This window comes from Ptiloglossa arizonensis, chromosome 11 (assembly GCF_051014685.1).
Source record: "Ptiloglossa arizonensis isolate GNS036 chromosome 11, iyPtiAriz1_principal, whole genome shotgun sequence".
Taxonomy (NCBI): Eukaryota; Metazoa; Arthropoda; class Insecta; order Hymenoptera; family Colletidae; genus Ptiloglossa; species Ptiloglossa arizonensis.
This window is the reverse complement of record NC_135058.1, coordinates 2,865,106-2,885,578: the sequence shown is the minus strand read 5'-3', so window position 1 is coordinate 2,885,578 and position 20,473 is coordinate 2,865,106. Positions and strand designations below refer to the sequence as shown.

Here is a 20,473-nt window from a genome sequence, read left to right as displayed (position 1 = left end):
TCGTGCATTCTTTCTTTCGCGATGACGAGTGGTCGTTATTATCGTTAAGAAATGTACGTTGTCGTTAGTTTGATTCGTTCGAGTCGGTGATCGAGAACGATCGTCGAAACAGCTCGTTGATCTTTTTTCGTTCGCCGGGTGGCACCGGAAACGGGAGCAACACGTGAGACTCTCGAGAGGATGGCGTATTGATCCTTACAGCACCACCTGACCTCCTGTCCTTTTTCAACCGGGTGGCGATTATCCTTTCTAAATCTAGCGTCGGAGGGGTCATAATTGCATTTAGATTGATCGTATTAAGTGTCCGTTTACTTTCAAGTTTAATGCAGGGATCGGATAAAGGTGGAAAAGCGGCGTATTTGGCGCGGGCAGCGACGAGTTCGCGGGAAGTGTGTTCGTCGGTTCCTTTCGAGCTTGAAATAACGATCGGGCCAAGGTAGAAAAATTTACCGGGGCTACGCGAAAATAACAGTGAAATTCACCAGAAAGTCTTTTATCGGGAGCTAGAACACACATAGAGTGTGTATGGACTCTGCGAAGATATCGAAAGTAATCTTCTTGCGTTATTAAGGTCGGGACCGCGATTTACGAGCATTTGACGTGGATATACGTCTTAAGTTCTTTATGGATCAATAATTCACATCGGGTACAGGATTTTCTCTGTTCTATCGTCGAATGCCACGTAACCCTTGTCTTACACACGCAGGTCGTGATTCGATGAAAGATTTTTTCCATTCGGAACGAAATGTTCGCTATCTAAATGTAATTACGATTGTGTGACTGTGATTTAATTTTTTACCGTAATAACGAGTCACGATGGGTCAGATCGATCGAAACCAAATCGATAAAAGGGACCGGAGAAGAAACGATCGGTTTACGTATCAAAGGTTGAGTTTATCGATGCAATAAATAAAGGGATGCCAATTTGGTCGATCTTTATCAAAGTTAGTAATTTTGGTAAGAAATCGGTTGTACGACTTTATTGTTTCTTGCGTTTATTTTTATTTTATCTCTGGGTTACTAATTTCTCTATTTTCTGTAGATGAACTCAAGGGTTGAAACTTTGAAACGTTGTAACGAAGAACACGATCACGAGACAGAATAAATTGACATTCATTCGGTTTGTATGCCTTTTTAAAAAATGTATGTAATTTATTTATTTTATTAAATTTATCGACAGTCACACAAGTCTTCGATACAACGAAGAGCATAACTTCATTTGTGGCACCCCTTCTACAACTGATCTCTTATCTTCCATTATTTTTTCAGCGTTTGGATTATTTTGTAGAACGGTGCTTACACCTTACTCGTTAATTCGAGTATCGATTCGTATCGTATTTGTCTTTCACGTTGTCCTACATTTTTAACGATACGAACAATTTTATTAACCGCGAATCAATAAAATTGTTGACTTTATTGGACGAAATGAGAATAAATTGTTTTATTTATAAATGAAAGAATATCATTCTTCACGGTCTTGAGTTTCATACATCGAATAACGAAGGTCTTGGACAACCATAGAAATCATAAAATTCAATCTCGATTTCTCGAAATCTCGTTTCAGTTTCAGGTTTATTAATATCGACGTACCAAAGGCGTATTTCTAGAAATCGATAATTTCTTTAATCCGTGCGGTAATTATAAATTTAAGATCTTATCGATCGTTCCGAAAGATATTAAAAGCTCGCAAAAAATTGAGCTCCTTCTTTCTCGGCACAGACGAAACATAATTTTCATTTAATAATGCTGAAACTATTGTCACCGTGGATGTTTTCGGTGTGCGATATACTTTTTTTTTCTTAACATACGGTAGACATTTTTGTTCTACAATTTTTCGCAAGGAAACCTTTAATTTATTAAGGAATCGTGCCATTTTGTAATTGAAACTTTGCACAATAAACTAGGAAAAACCCAACACCAATTGGAGTAGAGTATCTTCCCATATATTACATTCGAATCGAACGAGTTAAACACTCCACCTGTAAAAACGACATAATTCTCCGACAGACATAATATTTAATTACATCGCTGGCGGAACTTTCAAGTGAACATAGTTGGTATAATTAGCTTATACCTGTTCTTTGGATTCTTGCGGCTCTTTTATCATCCTTCGCGGAGGAACATCTGTTGCGAATCCAAAAGCTTCGTTGATTATTCAAATTCCAACCAGAGAACAAGAGTAGTAAAGCAAACGCGTGTATTAATCAGGTTTGTACACGGCATCGAGTTTGCACCACTGAAAGGATTGTTGCCCGCAAAGTAGTATTAAACCGTTGTTGCGATATTCATTACTCGCGCGGTTACGGATTCATCAAGCCGCGTTGTTTGCAACAAACACTGTGCACGATTCACGTATTTTTCTATTATATATATACACACACACACGTTTCGTTTCGTTAAGGAAGCTCAGTCGGTTTAAATAAACATTTACTCTTACACTTTGACGAAGTTTCTATAAATGGAATATTTTCCCAGTGAATTTGCGGCACAGTTACTCTCGATTCACAGTCACGTAAATAGATTCTTGCACTTGTAGCGCGAGGCGTTATCGTACTTTGGCTCTTTGTTCGCGTTTACAATGGTCCGCGGAAAGTTTCGTGTCGTTGCACCGGTCTCGATTCAAGATTTATGGGATTGTCTTGCAAAATATAGGACGCGAAAGAATTCGCGATAGAAAAATATACGCACGCGATTCCTTGCATAAAAATCGAGTAAAAACGTGAAATAACATTTTTCCGTACGACTCTTCGTTTTCGAGAAAATCGATCTTGAAAATCGTCGGGGTACGCCGCTCACCACGATTCGTGGAACGTGTCCGACCATTACTCGTTATTTTTACTCGTGTTTATGATTGTAAATATTTATGATTCTATGGTACTATTTGTTTTCCGTCTATATCGCTATATTTTAAAACAAATAATACCAGACCACCGTCAATATTTACCGATACCGACACAAGTAGAAATAACGAGTACCGGCCAGACACGTTTACCGAGCGGTGTCGCAACAACGAACGCGTGCCCCGCGAATTTTTAACCTCGATTTTCTCGAAAACGAAGGCTCGTACGAAAAAATTGCACTCCACGTTTTCGATCGAGTTTTACGCGAAGAATCGTTTTCCTATACGATCTTTCGAGGAATTTTTCCAGGTATCACGCGAAATCTTCAAAGTTACATCCTGTTGCCGGGGATTGTCCTTTTTCGTTGTATTTCACGTTCGGTCAATATCAGAATCGTGCCTGTTCGCAAGGATTCGATAGAAACTTGTATTTTCCGTGTCCGTTTCGGTGCCAGCGCGATGTGCAAACCGATGAAACGAATCTGAAGTGGCAATGCCATTACAGATTCAATCTCCCGACACATAGAATGATAAATACATACAGACGAGTGAGTATCAGAGCTTTGTCAAAAGAGCTGTCGTGAATGTATATTCGAGAGCGGTTAACCGATTTTGCAAAGCGTTGCGGATATCTCTGTAACGATGGATTTGAACCAGTTCGGACAAACACAAGGGCGGAATCAAAGGGACGATTGATGACGGCGCGCGTTCGACTCGGCGGGTAACGTGTTTGGTACCGGATGAGCCCATAAAATGCAACGTTACGGAAATTGAAAAGAGTTAATGCGACGTGTTATTTTCATTTACCGCGGCTGGACGTGTTTGCGAACGATAATGTCCGCGCGTCGTTTTCGGGCAGCTCGCTGCACGCGAGACGCCGTGCTCGAGAAAAAAATTTTTCAAAATTAAAAAAGAAAATTAAAGAGAGAAAAGAGTTCGCTCCCAGCGAACAAAACGAAATTTATTCTTCGAAACCGACACGAAGGATTCGAAATCGAGAATCGCTCGAGCAACAGTGAGATTTACGAATCGAATATTTTATACGTCACGGACAATTGTACGGCGTCGAACATTATTCTCTTTCTCTTCCCCCCTTTTTTCCCTTTTTTTACAACCGGTCGAAAACACGAAACTGCACGACGTTCATTAAACGCAACCCGACACGCGTTGGAATCCATTATAACGGACATTTGTATTAAATATAGCGCGGAAAAATGTCACACGAACGCAACGAAATACGGCGACACTTTGAATTGTCACTTTAAAGTGAAATGTACTAATGGCAGTCGTGTACGGTTGTAGAGATACGCGGGAAAATATTTATTCATTCCCAAACGCGCAACAGTGATGTATCGGTTTGCTTACAATGACAAATATTACAAATTTCGTTCACGTTTCTTTGAATGATTCATTGTTGCGATGAGTGTTCGATACGTGACGCAAATATTAATGTACTTGTACCGAGAAAACCGCGGTAGAAAATTCTACGGATTAATATTTCGTCGATACGTCGATCCGTAATTTCGATCAACGACACGTTAGTCGCGAAATAAAATCCTGATCGACCATGTGTCACGTTCCGCGAGTCCTGGGGGTCTCTATTTCTGGTTCCGCGCGTTTCGGATCGTTTTTGGTCTCAACCGTCCTGGGGGTGGCTATATCTGGTTTCTACGTGTTCGAGGGTGTTCCATTTTGGTTTTACGAGTCCTGGTGGTATCTACATTTGGAGTTACACGTGTACGCAAGTTCGTAATTTGGAGATCGTCTTCATCGACTATTCTTAACCTCGATGTTGTCTCTATTCATAGTTTTACAAGTTTATGAACCCTCGCGAGTTTGGGAGCGTCTGTATTTAGTCTCGTGTCTCCGAGTCGTAAAAATCCGAGATTTTACGACTAGTTTGGATAATTGAGTATCGAAGATGTGTTATGTAAATATGTCTATATTGCTGAACCTATTAATCATATATATATATATATATATATATATATATATATAGGATCGGATTTTCCGAGTCCGCTGGGGCCTGTTTCGACCGCGGGTCTAATCAAGGCGGCACGTACGGACAGACCCGGGTCGAGGTAAACATTTGGTGCCAATCTGTCCGCCAGCTTTTATGATAGGCCCGATAATTCCTTTACAGGGGGGTCCTGCACGACGACCAGGTGTGAGGATGCATGGGTATGAAAGAGAGTACCTGTGACTCGGAGAAAGTGAGGTATAGTATGCTTGGAAAAACGAGTGATTAGGATGGCCGAACGTGGCCGAACGTCTGAAGTGAGAGAGACTGAGGAATAGAAAGAAAGAGAATGAATGGATATGACTATATAAAGTACGAAAGGACAGTATGTCACAGTTTTGTGTCCTGAGTGCAAGAGTACGACGACGAGAGTATGTCCGAGGAGTGTGTCGCGGACAGTACGACGAAGACGTACTAAGACGAAAGGCCGGTGTAAGACTTAGGCAACAAAGACGATCAAGACGCGTGCCGAAGGCACAAAGACGGTTAGCTTAGTTTAATACGCGGTCGTTCTACCTTAGTAGAAAGCGAAACCAATCACCAACGCTACGTTTAATACTTGTATCGTTGTAATATATCATATCATTAAATATACTTTAATATACCGCACAAGGACAACAGTTATTTGGGGGCTCGTACGGGGAACAATCACTCAAAGATCTCTTCTCAAGTGATTCGAAGAGAGAAAGAACAACATATATATGGAAGGACGAGTTTTGCGCGAGCGAATCGCGTGAAGTTTCGATCGAGTGAGCTCGACTGTTTCGGTAAATCGATAGCTCATTGAAACCCTGTGCGAAAGACAAAAGATGAGTTGTAATGTAACCAGCGACCGATACGGACGTGAGTCGACCGGTATCGAGAAAAAGTTTAAAAAGAGTTTTCGAGAAAACGTGTGTGTGTGTGTGTGTGTTCCGCGGTGCGAGCGGGTTTGACTTTTCCTTTTGTACGCGTCGTGACCGTGCGCAGACCCTATATTTCCAACTGTAATCCACAGGGAATATATTGTTATAATAGAGGAATAGGCATATTTTCCTATACGTATATATATTACTCTACATGTATGTGTGGTATCGGATTTTCCGTGTCCGCTTGGACCTGCTTCGAGCGCAGGCCTAGAAGAGATAGCGCGTGCGGACAGACCTGGGTTAGGATAAACGCTTGGTGCCGATCTGTTCGCTAGGTTTCTTCGAAGGCACAAGTATCTCTTTACAGGGGGTCTTGCGCGACGACCGAGCGAGAGAATGCACGAGGACGAAAGGGAATACATGTGGTTCGGAGAAAGTGAAGAGTGTTTGAAAAAGACGAACGATTAGGATGGCCGAACGTGACCGAATGTCTCAAGTGAGAGATACCGAGGATTAGAATGAAAGAGAACGAATGTGCGTGCCTATATAGAACGCGAGAGGAAGGTTTGGGACACAGTATGTCAGAGTATAAGACGGTATGATGTAGATAGTATGTCACAGTATCAGACGGTATGTCGTAGTATGACGCGGACGGTATGAGTAAAAAGACGTAATAAGATGAGACAGTTGAAAAGACACACCAAGACAAAAGACCAGTAAAAGACGTAAGCGACAAAGACGATAAAGACGCGTGCCGAGGGCATCAAGACGATCAGCTTAGTATTATACGCGATTGATCTATTTTTAGTGAAAAGCGAGACTAATCACCAACACCACGTCTAATACCAATAACACTGGAACTTGTAATATTCTTAAATATACATCAATACACCGCACGAGTACAATAATTATTTGGGGGCTCGTACGGGGATCAATAACTAAGCACACTTGTCTAGTGATCTGAAGAAGAAAGAACAACAATACACACACACACACACACACACACACACACACACACACACACACACACACACACACACACACACACACACACACACACACACACACACACACACACACACTTATGTACTTGTTTTCGATTGAGTCATAAATACATATACTTGTATAGTTATTCCAGAATTTTTTGTTGCATTTTGCACCGATTATCACGCTTGCACGATCGTCTTCGTCGTGTCTCGTAAATCTGAGTTTGTGGATGCACATAGGTATGTTTTAGTTCAGGATTCTTGGTACTAGTTTCCATGAAGTCTCGTTCGCATCGTGTTGCAACGATTATCCTTTTGAACTTTGTTTTTCGCAACGATGATCGAGAAGTGTTTCCAGTATTCCTAAAAAACGTGTAGAAACACTTTCCGTGTATAACTGTTTTGCCGTGTTGTAGTTTCACCAATTATCCGCATGCTTACTTATTAGCGATAACGTTGGGACGACGGTACAAGAGCTCGTTGTCTTTATTTATGTTGTCGAGGTAGTTAGGAAATGTACTGCAAGACTTATGACTTCTCTAAAGTTTACGTCGTCGACCTGTCAAGCACAGTGCGGCCGGAAATTTCATAAACGTTTTGCATTACGTACAAAGTTGTAGAAAACATTTTCTTCGGCTCAGTGTTGGATCCCTGAAAGTTTCTTCAAGTTTTTAACTCTTTTCGTTCACCTTGTCTCCTTACGCGACGGATAAGAAAATAACATTTACGCTTTAAATAACTCGACAAATGTGTTCACGTTTCGGGTGGATCTTAAAGGTTGTTGCAAATATTCTGATTCTCATACGGAGAAGAGTTAGAGGATAAATTCTCGACTAAAATGTACGGGTATTACAACGGAAACGAGTGTCTAAGAATTGGGAACAAAGTCCTCGTGAAAATCATTCGTTTTATTCGACGTAATTTCTAAGGCAACATTTCTTTGCATTTAAAAATATTTCCCAACGGAGAAAGATCATCCAACAAGATTAATCGTTAAATAAATTCTAACTCCGGTTAAATGAATTAAATTTGAATTTAAAAGTTATCTTCCCGAGCTTGTAATTCGTGTGTCTAGAAATATAAAAACGATCGTGTATTGTGTATAATTTTAATTGGGAACAAAGTCCTCGTGAAAATCATTCGTTTTATTCGACGTAATTTCTAACGCAACATTTCTTTGCATTTAAAAATATTTCCCAACGGAGAAAGATCATCCAACAAGATTAATCGTTAAATAAATTCTAACTCCGGTTAAATGAATTAAATTTGAATTTAAAAGTTGTCTTCCCGAGCTTGTAATTCGTGTGTCTAGAAATATAAAAACGATCGTGTATTGTGTATAATTTTAATTGGGAACAAAGTCCTCGTGAAAATCATTCGTTTTATTCGACGTAATTTCTAACGCAACATTTCTTTGCATTTAAAAATATTTCCCAACGGAGAAAGATCATCCAACAAGATTAATCGTTAAATAAATTCTAACTCCGGTTAAATGAATTAAATTTGAATTTAAAAGTTGTCTTCCCGAGCTTGTAATTCGTGTGTCTAGAAATATAAAAACGATCGTGTATTGTGTATAATTTTAAATAATAACGGAAGGACGCGATTGTACTGTATCGTATTTCGTTTTACCAAATAATTTCAATACGAGGGAACAAAGAACGCGCACATACGTAAGGCAATTTCCGTAATACCCGAGTGTAATGGATTGGATTGGATTCGAGTGATAGAATGACAAATCGCAAAGGACAGTTCGAGAAGTGCATTTGTGGTAGAATTGGCGATGATCCAGGTACTTTGAAACCCTCATACGTGCTGATAATGGCGTAGCCACCGTTTCTCTTATGGTGCAAGCCAACCAATGAATCGTTGGTGAAACGCTTCTATTCTTTTTCTGCACTTTCGTGAATCATTTGATGTCGATTTCGTTACGGTGGAAAGAATTCACGTACCGTCCCACGGACGCGACATCGCCTTTAAATTTCTGCGCAGCCGCGGCCGCGTACATTCGAATTAGCCGATAGAAAAAGCACGAATAGTTGTGAACTTTTTCGATATCTCTCACTTGTTGGGAAATTCTTCTCGTGGAAACTCCGGCCGATGTACAGGGGTGTATGAAATATAAAACATCTTTCGCCACTTTCGAATACGTTGTACGGAGCTTTCATAAGTCCAGGAAGTACCTTCGGGCTTTGTAAAGTTTCGCAGTCTGCAGGACCTCGCGAACTATCTCGAACGTAGGAGTTGTAAAACACGAGAAAACATCGACGTCGCGCCATATTGGAAATCCCGATGTACACGGTTGATTCGTAATTTCGCGAATTATAATACCAATTGTGACGTTTGTTGATAATCGTGTTGCATCGAAATCGAAATACACTCGAGAGTTCCAAGGGTAAAGAAAAATACGATGAAAATTATTTTCTATTATACGTACACAATTTCGTCTTGCTCTATTGTACGCGTGTAAAGAATACACACGTTTCGGATATCTCCACTGGTAAACAATTTTAAACGTATACGTATAACAATCTTTTTCTAAACGATCTTTCGTTGTTCGGTAACTTTACGATTTCGTGATTTTTTGCACCAATTTAAGCCACGAGAATACGTTCGATTGCGAAGAATGAGCGGGAAAATTTACACTGCGATCGATCTACTCTAATCGATCAGCGAGAAAGAGAAATTCTCGCTTTTTCCCCAACGTTTTATTTCCTTCTTGAAATTTTATACAAAATCGCTACAAATGTAACAAGTAATGGTAAGACGAATAAAGAATTGTAACAAGAAGAACGTTCAAACCGTCGTGCTGTAATCACGAAAGAGAAAGTTGCAGGAAATATCTTGCAAGCAATCGACCATTATACATTACCTTGTAGGGTTCACCGATGAGATGACCAACCGATCGATATGTTGGTGGGACAGATGCGAAAGTGCATCGGCCCTGATGTTGGCGTAGGTCCAAACACTTCTAAGCTCTTACAGATGCTGACGACGGCGGTGCAAAGATTTTTTTCTCGCGAAACGAGTAAATTCTTGTTCGTCGTAAGTACTGGAAATCGATTAACGAGAAAAGCTACGTTGCTACGTACAAAACGTAACACGATATTATTGTAACGTTTCTTTAACGCGTCACTATTGAAAGAAACGTTAAAAACGGTTACCCGCTTAATAGGTGGTAACAGTTTAACAAGAGAAACAAGTTTTTATCGCCGCGGTGTTACGAAGCGAGGAAAATGAAAAACCTTCGATAAGTACATATATACGGGAGAACGGTTCTTATAAGTCTCCACAGTACCATCACACTTTGGTGAGTTTGAAACCCTTCGGAATTTCATATACTTCCACGTATTGAGGATCTCAAAAGCTTCGGGAATCTCGCTATAAAGAGGTGTGCGCGTGTGTGCGCGCGTGTGTGTGTGCTTTTTCCATTGCGAACGTCGTGAGATCCGAGATGAAAAGGTTCGCGGCGATTGATGATTAAAGGCATATGTGATTGGAAAAAGTCGGTTTCCCAGTTTCGAGCACACCTTTCGAAAAATATGGAAGCTTCGTTGCCAGAATGTTTATTAACCGGTGTGCATTCCCTTTGACTTTTAATTGCCAGTTTCGTTAAACGATCGGATAACATTCGTTACGTAAAATGTTCAATCGCTTCGAACAACTCGTTACAGGGACCCAATTGTCTCGCGTTGGATAGTTTTCGATAGAAATTGTTGCAGCGTCACGATAAATCGATAAACTCGGTACTGGATGCACTTATTTAAATTTCATTGGCTCGTATTTCTATTTATAACCGTGCGTATTACGATTGCACTTAGCGCGATAGGAATTTTCCAATCTCTGCTATATACATATTTTTCGTATTTCGTTTCCGTATTCATAACCTGTAGGATCATCCATGAAGAACACACGGAGTTTCCGAGCATCGCTTCGAACCTGAAACTTCGCAAATAACCAATCCACGTCTCGTACTTGAACAGCATGCATAACCTTAGAGGTCTCTTACGTTAGAACCAGTTGCATTTTACCGTTGAATAACAAATCTGGACCACGGACTTGCGTATGAAATATCGAATCAACAGTTGTATCCTCGCGTTTCGACTTTACTTGTACTTTAAATATTATAATCAACGGAAACGGTACGCTTGAATATCTTTTTTGAATTCTCGTCTCTGTAATCGGTTAATTTTTTTCAAATTTATCCGAGTCGTTAATATTCTCTAAACGATGCCAGGACGAGCTCGATTGTGCACCGTGATATCGTCTCGTAGCGATTTTATATCTAGAAATTAAAACAATGCGAATTTTACGGTTTTTAGGTTTCACCCCACGACGGAATATAGTAGCACGACTCGAGCTGCTGAAGTTCTACGATTCATTTTTATCAGGGTTTCTTTTTTCTATTTCGAGGCACAGAGTACGTCTATAAATTTGCGTCATCACTTTTGAGTCACCTTCTAGAAAAATGTTCACAGCATCTTCCGTTCGTATTATTCGTATCGCATTTTCGCGACAAAGCGCGCGAATTCAGGATTAATAAAAATCGAACGCTCAAATAGATTTTGGGAATCGGTCTCTTTTCAAACCTGACGGTCCAATTTCTGACGAATGCAATAGACAAATTACAATTGAACGTTCTTATCCTCGACTGTATCGACACTCCGAATCTCGAAATAAACACGGTCGAAATCTGTCATCGTAGGAGAAAATTGGTTTTCTCCTCCGTCTAAAGTATTAAACCAATCTGGCTGAAAAATTGTTCTTTCTCCGCTACGTTAAATTTACAACTAACTTCTCAGAGCTGACCGACAAGTTTAACGAGTTAAAAATATAGTTTGTACGTATTAAACGTTCCGTACCGATACAATAGTTGGTGTTCCTTTTTTCAATTGATAAAGTTGCGGGTACGATCGATGTTGAAAGAATAAAAGTAAAATATCAAAGCAACGTTCCATTACGCGGAAGCTTTTCTTCGTTGCGAAAAGAATTTTAAATCGACTTTAGTTCGAGGTGCACTGCAAGCCAGTGCGCGCGTTGCATTTTCGCGATGGTTGCACATCCGTGGACGGTCGAATAAACACGCAGGGGCGTTATTTCTTGCGGTTAATGTAATCACGGTTAAACCGAGTTTATAAATACGAAGAGAAGTAAGTCTCTCATGCCCGCCGTGAGTTAATAATTACGCATGGTTCCCCGGAGACCATCGCGGTGGCGGAGAATCTACGGTCGAAAGTTAACCGGGAGAAATCACGGAACTGGTTATCTTAGAATTAGCATCGCGTTGCGTTACGAACAAATTGCTCGAATTTGCACGAGAAAAATATCGGGACCGGCTACCGCCAGCTGCCTGTTGCACTTCGTCGTTCTCTTGTCCCTTTTCTTTTCTTCTGTTCTTCTCTTGGCAAATAAACGGCACTTGGAACGGCTATTTTCTGGAGGAACTTTCTCAATTAGTATATCGAGAAAGTTTGTTTTTCAAGCGCATCGTACGCGAGAGAGAAATGCCAACAACCGAAGTAAACATTTCGGGCCCTTTCGATCTTCTTCGGACGTTTCGCTCGGAATTGATGATAAAATTGAAAAATTCGAGGAAGTCACGTGTAAAAAGAGAAATTGCATCGGTGAACGATTATTTTTAATTTATCCAAACTTATCTTCGATGAGATTGAGAAAGAATTTTAAACTTTCCGTTGACACTTTTTGATCATTACAGAAGATATTTTGAAGTAAGTATTAAAGATTTTATAAACGTTTCGATGAACGACATTACGGCTGTTACGCAATATTTGTTTAACTATACTTTTCACTTGTATCCTGTTTTCCTATGTACTTTCCCTCGTATTCTATTCTCTTGTGCAATATTTTTCTGCTTCCTCTGTATAAATACTCTAAATTCTCTTATCCTCCCATACACTGTGTCCCTTTTATATCCAAGTTGTAGATACAAAATATACATAAATTTGTTCGCAGTTTTCTCGTCCACGAACATTTTTTCGTACCCCGACTCAACTTATTACCATCAGCTCTGATACAGTAATCGCAAACGATTCTCCTCTCTCTACGTTGGAATATTTTCTGCAACACTCTGTGTCGTTATTTTTTAAACGTTCGCCTTAAATATTATTTAATCATCGTTCTCGTAGCGCACTGACCACCCTTAAGAACCACCCTCGCGTGTGTACATACAAGCTTAAACACACTATTGCCTTTGCATACAACTGTCGATCACTCTGAATCACGCACGGTTTTGGTACCCTTACTTTCTAAATATCCCAGACACACCAAGGGAGACCCAGAATTGGAGATGCGATCTTTTAACGAATCATACTTCAAATTGTAGGTCTCAACGAGTTATTTAAGGAACCCTTCCATTTTGGACGTAACTGGCCATTCTTCTGTCGGATAAGTAGGGATAAGGGTTAGCATTTTGGGGTACTTGTGTCGGTGGAAGATTAATACAAGCTCGTAGAGCTCGACGAAACGAGCGATATAGTTTCATTCCTCGCTAAAATGAATATTTATTGATTCGAGTAGTCGTCAGAGTTTACAGTTCAATGTCTAAAAGGAACAATTGCGTTTTTAGTTACAAGTGTTCGAGGACTTCTTTTCTCAAAATCTTCAAGTGCATCTTGCGAGTATAAGTGTCTTCAAAGTTAGATTAAAACCTGGAATTTGTATCTGGAATGTTACTCGCTTTTGATTGCAGCGAGGATTTGTTACATCACTTTTCGCCGAAGAGTATTCAAAATTTTATATTCGAAGAGTTTACGCGATCGAAACTATTTCTCTTATGTATAAATTCCTCGTGATCTACAATTCAAGGTAAAGTTCAAAAAAGTGTATTTAGATATTACATATTTCTCGGTAAAGGGATCAAGTGTTAAATTCTTTTTCCGTGTTGGCGATCGGTCGATCCGCACGTGCGTTGGGCGTCTTTGAGCGTTTTAAAAATATTCTCAATTTTCGCACGCAGCGTGCGTTAAGCGTACGAACCTTAGAGTCCGAAGCGTTTAAAAATAACGCGTTTCCATTTCCGGCCGCCTCGTCCGTTTCCACGCGATGAAAAATCTTTTACGTTCGCGTTGCAAGTATTGCACTAAACGTCTAACGTCCTCCCCGAGCCGTTCTTTATTATTCAACGTAATTCACTTTTGCACCGAAGAATCCATTTAATTTGCTCAGTTATAAATGAGTTTCGCAGAGCGTTACGAGTCCGGGTAATTTTCTCTTCCCTTTGGACCGTTTTAATGACACCGTAAAATGAGAATACTCGCTTCTCCTATCTTTACGTTACTATAAAACTTTTCCAGACTTGATTTCGCGTACTTTTCGATTTTTCCAGCGTAATAATAGATCCGCCGTTTTATCGATATACGATTTATGAACTGTTATCGTTCAATCTCCAACCTGGCAGACTAATAACGAACGCCGCGAGCGACCTTACGGTTCCGCGATTTGAATTTCGAATTGCCGGCACATGTGGCATCATCGACGGCGGAACATACGCTCGATTCAGCTCCTTGCCAGCAAAGGTTCGTAAATAGCGAACGAGGACGGCTCGTGCGATTTTACTACAGTCTTCGAACTATCGTAAACTGCAAGAATACGCGAGCTTGGCCATCATTTTTTTTACGTCTTTTCGCGAAACAAGATTCCAGAGTCACCGTGTGCTCTCGTAAACTTACACCGCTGTGTTCGCGCTTTTTATACGTAAACCGACCCTGTGCACCAGTCTCTCGTTAAACATTGCACCATTGATGTTTCAAAAGTCGAACGATTAATACCGTAAGACGATACTTTGCGGTCATTTCGTTACTTTCTGTTATCGAGGAACGAAATTTCGAATTTAATATAAAAAAGAAATCTAATCTCGATCATTTCGTTTCTTTCATTGTACGATGCAAAAAGAATTCTTAACTTCTTCTTCGGTGGGATAAAATTCTGCTCCCGAAAAGAATATATTATTTCACGATCGTTTGGTTTTTCTTCTGAATGTTTAATACACGGTTCAGGAGCAATCAATGTCCGCGAACTGTGTACTATATTTACCTTCCTTACAGAAGTCACTGAACTTTTGAAGGGTTGAGATCAAAAGGGTTATAAATTTCTTCTAGGGTGGCTTTCCAGGTAGAATTTTAAGTCAGACGGTATTTTTACCTTTGAAAAGTATTCCCATTTCGATTATAAATAACGAAATTGTTTATAATTTACTCGGTGACCTTTGATTTCCTCTTCAATTCTCTGTCAAAGTTTTTCGAATTTATTTTCGGATTATATTAACGGTATTACGATATTTGGTATTTACTTACGAGTATTTGAAACGTGTTGTATCATCTAGGTGAATAAAAATACGAATATAAACGATCAATGTTCAATGAGAAGTGCACGATACAAATTATTGCCCGAAAATTTTCGTGTAGAGAAACTTTCGATCCATTGGTTGTGTCGTATCGTTTAGAAGATTCTCGCTGGATCGTACTTTGTTTTTCAATTCGGGACAGAATTGACTAGTTCGATTCGTCCACAACTCCAATTGCACGTACCATTCTTCGCCAATAGTCGAAATAAAAAGGAGGACGGTTTATAAAAGCTTTTACCGGAAAACATTGTTTTCCGGTTTTATAATAGAATTTCTCGCTTTTTAGGTTTTTGGTATCTCAACGTCGATAAATTCACCGGGTATTGTGGGTCGTGTGTTTCATACGTACACGCGAATACAAATGTTCTCGTTTTATTTTTGTTAATTACAAATCTATTACACTGCGTGTTTTTTAATCCAATCGAGGTACGAAACAACACGCGTGTAGACAGAAGGATAGATCACGTTGGCACAGTTGTGCGACCAGGACACTAAACCGGCCAGTTTTCCATGTACCATCAAAGGACCACCAGAATCGCCCTAAACAGAGTGCATGCTTTTATTTTAAACAAACTGTGTTCAATGTCCCCAGGCTGAACGAGAACGTGCGGTAGAATCGAGCACAGGACGATTCGTCGTGCGTGAATAAATAAAAAATGTGAATTCAATTTTTGTTTGTTTTCATACGAGTCTTCGTTTGTCGAAAAATCGATGTTAAGAATTCGTCGAGTACACGTGTCATTGGACACGAATTGGCAAACGTGTCCGATCATTACTTATTAGCTCCACGGTTGGTTATGCTGATACGGTATTACTTGTTTTAATTGCTTTTAATTAGTTACCATACCGTCATCGATATTCACGTACCGACACAAGTAGATACAGCGAGTAATGGTCAGACACGTTCGCGAAATCGTATTCGATTTCACGCGAGTCCGACCAATTTTCAAATTTATTTTCTCGAAAACGAAGCATCGTATCGAAAAATTCTATCGTACATTTTCAGTTTATTTTTGCACGAGGAATCGTCCTGTATTCGATCGTACCGTTTGTTGTTCTCAGTCGCTCTGTATTATAAAATTGATGGAACGTGTGGTATGTTCATGGAATATCGGTGACTAGATCGGTAATTTGAAAGAAGAAACTTACTTTGCAATGTCCCCTAACAGCGTTAGGGTCGTACGCGCACAGATGCGTGGGATAAATGTGCTGGCTCCTCGCGTAAACTTCTTTACAGTATTCCTGACTCGCAATTGTAATGTTTACCCAGTGTAGAAGGTTTGTTCTGTTCCCTGGATACTACAACACAGTACAACACGTCGTTATTTCTCGTTTCAGGAATTTTCATCGAGTTTCGTTCGTATTTCAGATGCAAAGATTTGCGATATTTGATAAATGTTTTCGTGCGTTGTTTCAACTTGAGTAAAGTCTAGTGTAACATTTACCGAGAGTAAACCGAATCCAGAGACTATAGCTGGGTCATTAGTTTTAACGACTTCATCGGAAGAGGGCATGGGTACGAAAGATATCAGAGCAGATTTTACGAACGGAGTTTTCACCTGTGCAGAATTTTACGTCATTATTTACGGTAATCGGTATACACCGCCACTGTGAATTCAGTTATTCCTGAGTATAGAAGATACTCTGTCTTCATCTGAAACGATCGATGATGGTAGATTTCGAATAGTTAAAATGAATTTATCGCGTCTCGTATTTTTGTCAAATTTCAAGACGGTTTGGATCTTTCAAAAACGAAATACAAAGTTTATCTTCAATACAATATTGCGGTAATGCGAAGAAAAATATAGGAGCCGAGACCTTGAACTTAATCGTATTTCTGAAAACTCCGAGGAATTCGCTTTAAATCCACATTGTATCATAGTCTATCTCTTTAAAGCAGAATTGAGTAATTCTCTTATAGTATTTTTACAAAACGCTACTTCGTTTAGAATAATTTAAAACGATTTAAAAATTGTAGAAAACACGATTCATAAATTTCGTTTCAACTATTCGATTACGGTCTCCAAAAATTAGTGACTCGTTTCTCTCTTTACGAGAGAAAAATGATATCCGAAATTTACTTAAAAAAAGGTATTATCAATTGAAATATTTTCAGTTAGAAGTACTCTCAGTTGTATTTAAAATGATGTACCTCGATCAGGGCAATGTCGTTTATCCACGTATCGTTGCTATCGTACTTTTCATGAATGTGAATTTTCGAGATAAAATATTCCGAGTTCGGTTTCGTTAAATCGACCGTACCGGCAATAACCTTGATCTCATCCTTACGTTTGCTGTAAAGTCAGTTTATCAAATCTTCGTGTTCTTACAAGCGAGGAACACGTGGTTAGGATAGGAACATTGTGCATGCTAATAAAGTAAAAATATATCAATGCAGAGACATGAAACGACCTCGTTTATACGACTTGCCTTTGTACACAGTGCGCAGCAGTGATAACGTAATATTCGTTAAGAACTGATCCACCACAAAAATGTCTGGATGCGTCTACTGTTTGGAGAGATACCTAAACAATAGTGCGATCCGTTTAAGAATGTTACCACAGATCGAAAACTATGAGAAAAATATATTATTCGGGAGAAGAACAAATATTTCGAACTTACTTGATAAGGAATTTCACCTGGTTTTGCCACTACTCCATCTATAATTTTTGGCACGAGTCCGGCTGCGATGATAACGATAACAAAGATTAGTACGGGAACGTAGGCAACGATCGTACGTTTCAAGATTGAATAAAAATTGATTCTCCTTATTACGAATTACTATCAAATGAAAATTGATTGGTTCGCGTAGAAATGACTTGTAAAAGAAAGGTAAGCGAACGTAAATAATCGAAAATGTTAGTTACACTCACCATTGGTCGAAGTAAAAAGGGCTGAAAGGAAGAAAACAATTAGTGCCATTATCTTGTCAAGACGTTACCGCTATAGATGTTTTATAATATTTATGGTGAAAATCATTCGATCTGACATTTATATACTTAATCGGATGACAATTCTCCGAAGATTAGATAAGTTAATATCTAAAGTACGCCCTCAATTTTGCGAAGATAAGATACGTCATCGAATATCTGAAATTACTATAAATTTAAAATTCGACTTTAAACAGATTAGGCGTTGATACGGATTTCATTTATTCTCGTTTAAAATGTTTAAGAAAGTTCAATTACGAAATTATCGATAGCTACATCGGAAGTACAATAGTTACTACGAATACGTTTGGACACAATTTTCATACCGATACATTTTATGTATCTATAGAATTTGAATATTTTTGTTACGCGCATATCGTTTCATTAAACTGTCAGAATTTCTGTACAACGTGCCTACAAGTAGCACGTTAATCCGTATTTACGTAACACGGCGATTCTTAATTTTTGGAAAATTAATTTTTGCAAGCTCGCGACACGTTTAGAAGAAGAGTAATAATCTTTCGAGCTCGTGGCACAGACCAGAGGAAGACGACCCGACACGGTCGTCTTAATCCTGAATAATTATGGTAACGATGTTAGAAAGTATAAAAAAAATAAAAATTCAACGAACGTAATAACACGTTCGAGAGAACGATAAAATATTTACCGATAAGAAACGAACAATAAAAAGTGCACGTTGTGCGCATACGTTTTGCGGTAGATCGATCATTTTCTCCAGAGATCATTCGAAGGTTGTAGTCTATCGCTGTCCACTTGCAATCTATTCCGATGGATTTATCAAGTGTGTTATTAGCACAATCGAGGTATAGAAGTAGTAACTGTATAGATCGTTGCAGCTTTAGGCGTTCTTTACGAGTTTCCGCGCCGGAGCACGTTCTCTCGGCCTTTTCCTTCGTTTTCACTCGAGGCCTGCAGTCGTTAAAAAATAAAGGAACGAAATAAATTACTTGCGCGTGCACAACACCTCTCGGTTCAGTTTAATCGATTACGTGCTCCGATGGGAAATTATTATATCACGGAAACGAAAAAAGAAGAAAAAAAAAAGAAGGAAAGAAAAAAGCAGAGAAAAAGTAAAGAGAAACGAGACGTTGACGCGTTCGTAATGAGGCAATTATTTTCAAAGCGGAAGTTCGTAAAGAGAGCCATCTTCGAATGGCTTTTATCGGACATGGATTTGCATTTACGCGATCGAGCGCATCGGTACCTCGTCGACGGTATATTTAAGTGAAATAATATGAAACGAGATCGACGAGTAAACAGTCGTTTTCGTATCATCGATAGAACCGCGACGCCTTTGTCGTGGAACGATTTACGGAAGCAACACGGAAATATCGAAGTTCTTATGAAACTGCAATAAAAGATGGACAAAGCGGCCGGATGAAATCGCGGAACGGCGTAAAATTGCGTGGAGTTCGATGGATCGAAATCGAAATAGCAATGTCGGGGTCTGCGGTGTTCGATAACGATTGAACGATCTCTGGTGCCTAAGGCGATCCGGGGGGCTACGCAGCGAACCGGCAAAAAGGGTTGAAATTGGTACTCTTGGGAAACTGTTCTTGTTTACCAGGCTGGTTTAAAGGAACCATGCGAACGATACAGGAAAACTATTAAGCGGAACGTGGAAAGTAATTAATTCAAGTTTCTTGAAGACTCCGACAACAGACGGGGGTTTCAACTAGGAGTTTTTCGCCGTGTTCGAAATTCTCGAGTACACCGAAGCGATTTCGTTGTACTCGAGACACATCGTTGAGCATTAAGTCTCAAGGGTGCGTATTTATTCGTGACCGATTGAAAATTTCAGGGACGAAACGGTCCCTTGAATATCAAAGTTATTCGATAAATCTAAAGTGAAATCGAATCACTTTTCAAATATGTATCCAAAGTTGTTTCTCTTTAAACGTATTTACGTTTCGAAACTCTCTATTTAAGCGATTTCGTATTTTTTTGCCTTGAACTTTTTCCAACTTCTACGATGAATCAAGTTACATGATAAAGTTTAAAGCAAAAGTTTGCGCAATGACGTAAAACTGTCTCGTTGCGGACGAAAAATATAGTAAAAAGTTATTTTCTCGTAGAAGCAAAGAACGAAAAGCGACGAACGTATTATAAGGTATAAAACAATGTTGATAAAAAGAGTACGCGAAGAAGAGAGGAACAGCTGGTTCCAAACTTTCGAACTCTTTGGTTCCCACTTTTTTATGTTTCTTTTTGTGTACATATTTCAAGTTGTACCAATTTCCAAAATCTCGCGAAAGGAGCGTATTTCGGAAAAAATACAAAATTCTAAAGCATTTTGGATCAACTATTATTTGGAAATATTACTTTCCGAAGTGACGGAAGGAAAGAAAGAAAGGACGATGCAGACGAAGCCGAGAATCGTGGGATTACAAAGAAAAGTATAATTACCACGGTTGTGCGTTTTTTATTAAAATTCTTACCGAATACATATTCGTGGAAACGTTGGAAG

At 39.4% G+C, this 20,473-nt stretch overlaps 2 protein-coding genes across 2 annotated transcripts in view; one reads left to right on the top strand and one right to left on the bottom strand.

Annotated features, from left to right (window-relative positions):
* The window catches only part of Hwt (SH2 domain-containing adapter heavyweight), a 291,059-nt gene that overhangs the window by 34,115 nt on the left and 236,471 nt on the right, over positions 1–20,473 (top strand). The gene's annotated exons all lie outside the window — the stretch shown is intronic.
* On the bottom strand, positions 15,452–17,977 carry LOC143152890 (chymotrypsin-2-like). The gene is made up of 7 exons (XM_076323487.1): positions 17,929–17,977; positions 17,678–17,739; positions 17,479–17,580; positions 17,208–17,339; positions 16,501–16,614; positions 16,205–16,354; positions 15,452–15,595 (listed from the first exon to the last, which is right to left on the bottom strand). The coding sequence occupies exons 1-7, from the start codon at positions 17,975–17,977 to the stop codon at positions 15,452–15,454; spliced, it is 753 nt and encodes a 250-aa protein (XP_076179602.1).